The sequence below is a fragment of the Acanthisitta chloris genome, unplaced genomic scaffold, assembly GCF_000695815.1.
Source record: "Acanthisitta chloris isolate BGI_N310 unplaced genomic scaffold, ASM69581v1 scaffold36119, whole genome shotgun sequence".
Classification (NCBI taxonomy): domain Eukaryota; kingdom Metazoa; phylum Chordata; class Aves; order Passeriformes; family Acanthisittidae; genus Acanthisitta; species Acanthisitta chloris.
Window position 1 is genome coordinate 25,373 of NW_008693672.1, and position 10,409 is coordinate 35,781.

The 10,409-nt window shown below is 37.2% G+C and overlaps 1 protein-coding gene across 1 annotated transcript in view; it reads right to left on the bottom strand.

Annotated features, from left to right (window-relative positions):
- Positions 1-6,411, bottom strand: part of MAP3K2 (mitogen-activated protein kinase kinase kinase 2) — a 25,102-nt gene extending 18,691 nt beyond the window's left edge. Inside the window, exons 1-4 of the mRNA XM_009083150.1 lie at positions 6,319-6,411; positions 4,670-4,710; positions 2,120-2,219; positions 180-293 (exon numbers count right to left, since the gene is read on the bottom strand). Of these exons, the coding sequence (XP_009081398.1) occupies positions 180-293; positions 2,120-2,219; positions 4,670-4,710; positions 6,319-6,411 (348 nt within the window). The remainder of the gene's footprint in view (positions 1-179; positions 294-2,119; positions 2,220-4,669; positions 4,711-6,318) is intronic.
- Between the last annotated feature and the right edge of the window lie 3,998 nt (positions 6,412-10,409).

A 10,409-nucleotide genomic window follows, 5' to 3' on the forward strand; every position in this document is an offset into this window, starting at 1 on the left:
CAGGATGTAGGAAAGAGTTAAAACTGAGTCAGTACAAAATGCTAATAGATGCTTAAAGCGAACTGAAGAAGCAATCAGGACTATTTTCAATTGGAAAAGTGCTATCATTAAGAAGATACAAATTATACTTCAATATGAAAACTGAGAAAAAAAAAGACATTTAGCATGTCAAGTCATACCTGTGTATTTCCATGTATTACAAGTAAAATCTTGAGACTCTTCATATGTACACTACGGTCAAGCAGTTCTACAGCTTTGTCCAGGTCATCCTGTGTGGTTAATGGAATTACAAGCTACAAAATGGGGGAAAACAAAAAATAAAGGTTTTAAACAGGACACAAGAAAGAAATGAGGAAAGTCAAGTGGAGAGAAACAAGTAAACAGATGCTATCTTTCCTTTCATACCGAACAACTTGAAAATAAGATTTATTAAATTAAATTAAATCTCAAGTTAGCATCAAAATATCTGAAGTCTGACCTTATCTCCTCCTTCAGATGCTTTCACTAAGTACAGTGTGGCAGAACAAGTCTCCACAATCAAGGAGCAACCATTTTACACACACACAACTTAATATCCTACGAGTTTGAGAACAGGTGCAACACGGTCAATGTATCTGCCATCACTTGAATTAACACAAGTCCATAGGACAGATAAAAATAAGCCCTATTTTACAGAGCATAAAGCAGATTTCGGTATCTCACAATGCTAGAACTATACTTGTTTGAAGTTGTATCACTAACAGAATTTCTCCATTGAAAAGCAGAATTTGTTAAGGAAGTCTATCAGGCATGATGTGATCCATGTGCAACAACTGCAGTCCTCACTAGAATCTCACTTGGATCTAATTAAGTAGAAGTAACTTGGCATACATGTATCTTCAGAACAGAAAATGTTATGCCATTGAAGTGCACTCGATATCCAAATTCTGTAACAATTCAAATCAGGTTTGTGTGTCAGGAGTGTAAATTATGACTTCAGCTAGTAACAAAGGAGCAATACAACATAGATTTTTAAAATCTATTCTACTTGTCAACAGCCTCAGTCAGTGATGCTTAAATACAACACCACTTGAGACAGTGCTTTTACACAAAAAGAAAAGGGAATGAAGAGGAAGGTCTTGATAAAATGAAGAGCATGGTCACTTGTTAAGTTGTAGTTTTAGTGCTATTGACAGGTTATTATCATCCCACAGCTGAAAGGTGATGGGATGATTTACCAACTGGTGCAGAAGTTAACAAGCAGAAGATCTACTCGAACGCCTAAAAATCTACCAGAGGAAGGAGCTGAGGTTCAAGCATTATGAAGGGCCATTTCTTCTAAGCTTCCTAATCTCCAAAAGCCTTGTGCTGGAATTCATCATTTTGAGGATCAGTTTCACAGAAGTGCCTGGTAATGCAGTGAGCAACCAACAAATAGCAATTACTGGCATTTTCTTCTGCAAAGATGCAGAGTAAGTACAACAATTATGTTGTGCATAACCAAGCACACAAATAATCCTCCATGCGCTTTGCTGACTCAAGACAAAGCCCAAATGTAACCTCTAAGACTGGAACCTGCATCTGTAAACATATTTTCTATTAATAACTCCATCCCTACTTCTAAAGGAAAGCTGGAAGTAATATTGATCAAGCAGAAGTGGCTTGACAGTGCTGGCACTATTCCCAAGAAATCTTTGGGAACCAGCCACTTTAAGAGAAGCAACAGTTAAGCTTAGTTCTCCAATCTAAACATTAACTAAATACAGCATTCTAGCAATTACCTAACAAGATTAATCCTTAAAGAAAAACATCTGCAAGAAAGGATAAATGTTATTTCAAGTTTACAAACATGCTCAAAGATGCAAAGATTCTCCCAAAGTCACACAACGGGACTGTGGCAGATCAGAAAGTCAATTTACCCATTCCCAAACAAGTCTGAGATGCGTTTCATGCATCTCCCTGCCTATCCTAATTTAGACAAGACTTACATACTTGAGAAAACAACACAGGTTAGAAATCTTGAGTTTTGTCACAGGATTGAGTTTTGTCACAGGAATGGTTCCCACTGCTGACAAGAGCAAATTTCAGCCTTAAAATAATCGATGTCCAAGTCAAGAGTTTAGAAGAGACAGAATATTACCTCATTATTGCTGTAATGTAAATCCATAGTCTGTCCAAAAGCAACTTTAGCTTTAGCTGCAAGATCTTCAAGTTTAACAGGCCTTGGTAATTGCAGGATCCTGAAACACAATTTAACTTATAAAGAATTTTTTCCATTACTTATGAAAATCTGGTAACGCATTACTTAAAAACAATCTTAGAAGAAAATTTATTACCAAAAAGATCACAAAAGCCTATGCTTTATTCACTGCCTTCCATATTCTGAGACAGTAAAAAAAAGAAAAAGCAGTGAAAAAGTTACAAGGGATGATCAGATGCAGAATTAGATCTCATTATGACTATTTTACTTGCTTCCATATGGCTTGCTTAGTGCTTCGCATATCGCCATTCCAGAGGGAAATTCTTAGAAACCTCTAAAATTTTCTCCTTCAGAAAACGAAGACAAAGGAGTACCATAGGCTGACAAGCATAAGCATCAGAAAGGAATTACTCCTGCAGTCCCCACTTTTTGGAAACCCAAAAGACTATCTTACCTGAGGAAGGTAACTAAATGTCACCATCTTTACCATAATGAACTATACACTCAAACTGCCCAGTCCAGCACTAACTGTGCTTCAAGTGTGCTCCTGTAAGAACGGTGTAGTTGTAGGTCAATAACTCAAGATTTTCTTTCAACTCAATGTCTCATCAAACCCGTTAGTCCAAACTACCTGTAACTGATCTTTTACTACTGAAAATACCATGTTTTTAGAGATACAACACCATTAAACAAGCTTTTGAAAGTGACTAATTCACATTCAAAAAAGAAAGAGCACTCAAATTCTCTGAAGCAGAAAAGTTAGCAAAGGGTAACTGCCCCTTTCCTCAGTGGTTCAGTTAGCAGTACACTGGTTAGAGGGCAATATTTTTCACTGAAAAGAGGCTGGAAGCCAGGTCACTTCCAATTAAGAATTATTTAAATAAATAAAATCTTAAAAAACACACCAAAACAAACCAATTGACCAACCAACCCACACCAATTCTCACTGCAGTTAACAACTTGTGCAGCAAGCCTGGAACTCTACCCATCACACTGCACGTTCCTTGGTACACGGTGCCACATTCAATACTGAAAGCAAGTCTGGAATCACTTCTCTTTTTCACTTCCCTTTTCAAAAACCAGTGAGAAAGTCATTGCATAACTTTTTTTCTTGCATAATTTCATTATTTTATCTTTAGATACACACGATCAGGCAACAAAAGTATTATAACACGCCGAGCAATTAGCCTGAGCTGTCCAGTGCCCCTGAGCATGCAGGCTCAAGTTACTTGGGACAATCCAAAACAGAGCTAGGCCCATCAGCACAAAAGCTTAGCAAAGGTATCTTTCCACACACACAACTTTATACTTGTGTTTATATTGAATTGATTAACTTAGTCCAAAGTGAAAGTGAATCAAGATAAACTGCAAAACGCACTGTCCGTGCAGACTGGCAGCCAGCAAACATTTCTGTTTCTGATCCAAGCTTCCCCTTATTTCACAAGAAATTGTTAGAAGAGTCCTCAATTTTCAAAGCTTTCAGAAAGACTCATTTCCTCCAAAGTACTTATAGCACTCTACCATTACTGATGCACTTCTGCATGTGACATTCAGAGAAGTGACAGGAAAAAGCTGAACAATGTTAATACCTACAGAATTCACTGCTGTTGTACTGCTCGGTGTACAGAGAGGGCACACAGCGTGATCAGCATGGACACACACTCTCCTATCACACACCACACTGCCCAGAAGGACTGTAGGTTTCATTCAGAAGCAAATTTTACGTAAGAAATTGACCATTTCTAAAGTGTGACCAGGATATTATTTCCTTTTTCCTCAAGTATTTTCAAAGATCTTATTCTATACCATTTCTCTATAGGCAGAATGAAATTTTATGCTTTCAGAGACAGACAGGCAAAATGAGTTGTCCACAAACCAGTTCTGCACAGAACTGTACACTGAATTCTGTAAAAGCTTTGGAGCAGCCATCAGAACAGAGACATATAGAGACGTTTGTATACTTTGAGCATTATCCACCTCTCAAACAGAAAATGAAAATAAATTTTAACTGATTAAATGAAAACAATGTGAGTCTAATAAATTTTCCCCTTGCAGTTCTCAGACTGGTACCTCCAAAGTACAACCCAATACCAAGATTTAAGATCTAGACTTCTTCCTCTGGGTGTTACAATAATAATAATAAATTATCATGTATTTATTACACACATGATGCAGGCAAAAAAGTTATTTGCTTGTCGACTCATACTTGAGATCTAGTCTCATGATCTAAGTAATTGTTCAAGGCTCAGAAGGGTATCCAAAGGATACTCCATGGGACACAGCTAGAGTACGACACTTCTGCATTTACATATACTTAGAGCCCACAATTGAACAGATTCTCTTTAAATTGAGTCCATTTCAAAATTAAATTTAAGCTAAAACCAAATAAATACACTTAGATATCTGAAACACATGGAAGAGTTTATTTGAACTCTGTGAAAGGAGCACAACAAAACTATAAATAGTCAAGAGACAAGACTGTTTCCTTACCTTTTTTCACCTCGATGTTCAAATTTGACTCTAACATCGTTCTGTAAGAAAAGATATAAAGGAACCACTTTGTTAGTATCTCTTTTAATGAAGACCACAAGCTCCCACTCAATAATCCTGCACCAGAACTAAATTCCATATTAATTTTCTGTCCTTTCCAATATACCAGTTTTAACAAGCTGCTTCTGCTGAGCTACCTGACAGAGGCTCAAAGGGTAGAAAAAATACAAAACCTTATTCTGAAGTACAATGAATTCTTCTGGAAGTAAACACATTATTTTCTATCAATATATTTCAATATTATAACAGATTTAGGTCTTCAAATTCAGTGTGGAACTGATTATCAGAGAATTCTCTATCCTGAACAGGCAGGTAGATTTAGCTACCAATAACAGGTTTTTATGCACACCTTGCAGCTGAGTGTTCCAGGCTTAAGAAACAGATCTTGTTTCCTAAGCATTACCACACAGAAACCCACACATGGAATTAAGCCAGCAGTCATGCAAACAATTTCCCCCTAACAATTCCAGTAAATATCTGCAGTCCCATGGAAATAAAATTCTTCTGCAAAATCCTAATTTTAGGAATCAAACTGTATAGCAACTATGGTAGGAAAAGCAATAATGCAATCGACCACAGAGAATACATCCAAGTAACAATGGTGCATCTTCCAAAAGAGCTGATCCTCAAATGACTCACAAATGGAAACAGAGTGATAGATATTTCTTCTAACTTTCTAAACAAGCATTATACCCAAATCATTTTGGATCGTACGCCTGAAGTCACAGCTCAGACATGAGTTATATGGCACTAGCAAAGCATCACTGTGTTATATACTGAACTCTTACAGCTTTTAAAGCACAGAATGGAAAAGATGGAGCCATTGGGGTTTGACAGTTTAGGAGTTAAGTATATCCAAACACACTGATCTTTAGAAGGTTAAAATAAGACAGTACAAAGTGGAGTTTCATGAAATATTGAACTGTCAATTAAGGATTCAATCAAATAAACATATAGTTAACTCAATTTGGGTAAAAGTCTACATCCTCTCCTCTCCTGATCTCTCCATGTAGTACTTCAACATCTCAACTAAGTATTTATTACTTTTCCATCTGTGTTCAGTACCTACAGAAAAAAATGTACAGCTGAAAAGAACTCACATTTCCAGCACAAGAACAAGCAAGAAATCGCGGCCAAAGATGCAGTAAAAGAGTTTAAGTATGTTTCTGCTGCTGTACTGACATTTTTTGGTATGATATATGTGACAACTGGGTAGTTAACTAAACCCATAAGACTCCCTCTTAAGCAGCATTCCAAATAAAGGATACTAGCACACCTTGCTATTTTAAAACAGTATAGTACCAATATAATAACAACAACTATAAAATCATTCTGCACACAGTGCCAAAATACCTCTATAATCTCTAATCTATCAGTATCAGAGTTCAGCATAACATATTATGATCTGCTCTGAAGTGCCACCATTTCATTTTGCTGCTAATATAAGAAGATGAACAAAGAAAATGGCAGCACATGTGGGAGACTAATAGCTCATTCTGGTATGCTCACTGGTCTGGCAAGAAAAATAATTATTGAAGTCACAGCAGGACACTCTGTGTTCGGTAGTTAGTGAGGATATACAAGATTACCTGTTTTTTAGGCGAAGATGACTTTGGTTTTCCTGTTTCTTGCTGGGGCAATACAGGACGACTTGCCTTGTGAAGCACAGCCAAATCCTGCATGATTGAATTCAAAGCTTGCTGCTCATCTGCGCCGAGAACAAAAACCAAAGTGTAAAATACTGTTATATTTGAAGGGCATTACTGTCTCATTTCACAACTAGGCAGGCATTATTCTAAAATCTAAAAGTTCACATTACACACTACATAACTGCCAAATAAAAAAAAATTACTGCCATATTGCAGTCATTTTTATTTTATTTATCATTAACAGTGCTTAAGGAACTAAACAGCTTAATCAGTAACCACACTTAAATAGCAGGTTTAAAAAACTGAAGTCATACCAGAGACTAAACTCTCCTCAACTGCAGGCTGTATTAACGAGAAAAAGGCAGGGGGAGGGGGAAGCCTTATTGACTTTGTTTCCATGGATGAGATGTTTACCAGAAATCATACTTCCCACCCACCTCTCATAAAATAAAGAAAAAGCAGCAAGTACTTCTGAACCACTTTTACTCAGTCCTGAACAGGTATGATCATGCCCGTCAGACGCACACACAAACTCCCAGAGGAACACCTCAGCCGTGTGAGCAACTGCTGATAGCCCACAGGGTAATTAAAATTGAACCAAACAAAAAAAAAAAAAACAAAAAACAAAAAACCCACCAACCAATCCACAAACCAAAAATAAAACACCACAGAACTTTTCCAGGACTGAAAATACAGAGGATTTTAGGGCTTAAAGGAAGAATTCACAAGGAGAAACAGAAGCACTGAACCCAGGGGACAATTTAGGGGCAGCAGTGCTACATAGCTTAGGTTTCAAATTCACAACAAATCCCAAATCCTGGTGATCTGCTGCAGCTGTGATGGCCTGAGGCCATGCTAGGCAAGATCAGCCCTAGACCTGGGATGCTCCTTTAGACAGGAAAGCACTTAGGAGCTCAAAAGCCTCTACATCCATCTCTGAGAGAAATTTATTTCTACTATTCTGTATTAATTCCTTGCCACAGCAACAGCACTGCACTTGGAATGCATCTAGAACACTGGACAACAAAATCCATCTACAAAGGTGTTGATTGTGTGCCTTCACACTCCTTTTCAATGGACGTGTCTGTTGAAGAACTCATTGCTAAGTGCTGTGATTTACAAAGAACTGTATTTCTCAAACATGGACCTGAGAAAATTTCACCATTAAAATCAGCAAGCAGCATTCCCAGTATTCAGCAATGATGAGAATTCCTTCACATTCTATTAAAATATAACCAATTATATTTATCGTATAAGAAAACTGTGGGATTTAAGTGTTCTCATTTAGTAGATTTCTAACAGGTCAGAGAGATGGTCTGAAAATGAGCAACTTTGATCATCACTCATGCTGTCATTATTCATAACTCTACTAAGATATGCAAATCTAAAAAAGCAAGTTCTACTAGCAATGTTTAATTGCAGAACTGAAGGTGTTTCGCAGCTCAGTGATTACTTTCTCACACGAAAACACACTGCAAAATTTGTCACAGTTAAACAAGTTAAACTATTTTATTGTGTTATAGCCTATTCTAGTGCTCAGCAATGGTAAAAAATAAATGGATCTGTTAGCAGTTGGTTGGAGGAGGTTTCATGCGGTCACCAGGTTGCATATTTCACACAAAGGAAACCAAAGCACTGTGGCAAAGCATTTAAGTTTACTGAATATCAAATATGAGCCAACAGTCATTTCTCTCACACAAAATGTTGGAAAGTATCAGAAATCTGAAGAGTGCTGTATTCCTAGATTGAGCAACTTCATTATTAGGCATAAGGTTTGGGTAAAATAGCATAGCAATAAAAGATAAACAAAAGCAATACATAGTACAGTTAATATTGCTCCGAACCCTAATAGCATGAATATCAACTTCCTATATTCAAATCTTTAAGTTACTACATAATGAGGGAAAAGTGCTATATTCCAAGAGAAAAAAAAGAGAAATATTTTGAATACCAGCAAAGCAGCTGAACAGTGCCTTTCACACAGATGTTCCACTGCTATACACAGCCAGAGCACACATTTCCTAGAACTGTAGTACAGTAATGGTTTCAGTGTTCAGTAGAAATGAAAAGTATCTGAATTAAATTTTTACATATGTTACACGTAAGACTTACCCATAATGGCAGTGAGCCCAAAAACTCGAACTTCAGGGAAATGGTTGCTTCATTAGCATTATTTTATTTCCTAAAACGCAAAATAAAAAAAACCAAAACAATTATTGAAGCTGTCAGAGTCATGTAAAACAGTCAACTCTTCATCATCTATGGACAATGTTCCTAATATTCTACATAATGAATACACATATAATCCACAAATGAGGTTGCATAAGACACACATGTGATGTGTGGAGAAAAGAGATTGTCCCAAAGCCTCACCAGCCTCTGAGCAATGTATAACTTTTGGAAGACACAAAGCCCAAAATAAGTATTCTAAACTTAAACTGATTAGTCTCTACTTACACTCCCAAATGATGATTAGTAGCTTAATGAGCCATAACACTCTACTACATATCATATTCACTACTCCAGACTACATATATATATATACAGTTCTCACATATAAATACAAAAGAAACTCACAGCACAAATCAAGAGGCATCGATACCTACTGATTATATAAACTAGAAAACTTCAAGCATTGTTTTTCATCATAATTCAAGAACATGACACAGATATCCTAACATCCCTGAAAGCAAATGCCTCTGGAAGACAGCAGGTATCAACTTTTAATACACCACACATAAGCTATCCAGAAAAGCAGAACATAAGGGGCACATTTCTGAACAAACCCTGTCTATCGTAACAGCTTTGAAACCAGACAACTGAAAAAAACAATTATGAAGGACCAATTAAAATAACCTTTCTATGAGATGCCATTATGGAGCTTAACAGCAAAACACTGAAGGCGTATTCCAAAACAGACAATAAGACTTGCAGAAATACAGGCCACCACAGGGAAAATTCAGATTTCTTTTTAATGTCAGAGAAGAAAACTCTTTAATCTCTTAAGCAGTCACTGTAACCAAGTAGGGAAGGCCTATTTCTCTCTTCCTTTTTGCTGGCTGTAGTGGACAATCCTTCTTTCTGACTCAGAGATGAAAGACCTACCCTACTCTGAAAAAACAAATGATTTCCCTGCAAGTTTATTCAAGGAGCTACACCAACAGAACATGACTCATTTTTTCCCCTTTTTTAAACAACATTTGTTTTCTTATGGTTTAGTTCCTTACCAGTGCCAAGTGACCCCTGATGCCAGCACAGGGAAGTCTGTGGAAGCACAGGGCTGAGAGCAGAGGGGAGGTGGGACAGCTCTTTCAGCATCAATCAGTCAGGTTTCCTTGCTTGAATACTCTGCCAGTTTTCCAGCTAGCAACAAATTACTTACATTTTCCCCAAAGATTTCTATTAATCTTCAGTTAGGCATCTAAAAGCTTCTGGCTTTGTGTCTCCTACACCCTCATTTCCTGAAAACAGCCTTTTTCAGCAGCATTGATTCATTTCAGTGGAACTAGAAAGCTTCAAGTACTATACATGGCCTATTCTTCAGAAGAAATTTGAATTTGGGAACCCATATGAAAGTCTCTGCTGGATACTGCCTTTTATCTACGTATCAGATGAGTCATCTACTACTGTATATTTCAAGCTCCAAAATAACCAAGAGCAGTTCAGGCTTTCAAAAAAGACCCAGAGGTCCCACTACGCCATCAGAAATCAGTTCAGTTGAGAGAGCACACAATAGAGTACATTAGAACTAAAATACAGCTGAAAATACAATTGGCCTGTATTCAGTTACATATTCCCAAGACTATGGACAGCCTCAAAACAACTCCAAGTGTTGTGGGAAAGAAACTCCCATCTATCTAATAGTGGGTAAAGTATTAAAGCCTGTAAGAGTATGAGAGGTATACCTGGCCTGGGCTGCCCACAGGCTCACGACACAACCTCAACTTTTACTACTAACATGGTCTCCAGTGTCTTGATGCCACCACAGCAGGAGACAGAAAAAATCTGCTTAGAAAAAAAAAGAAAATTAA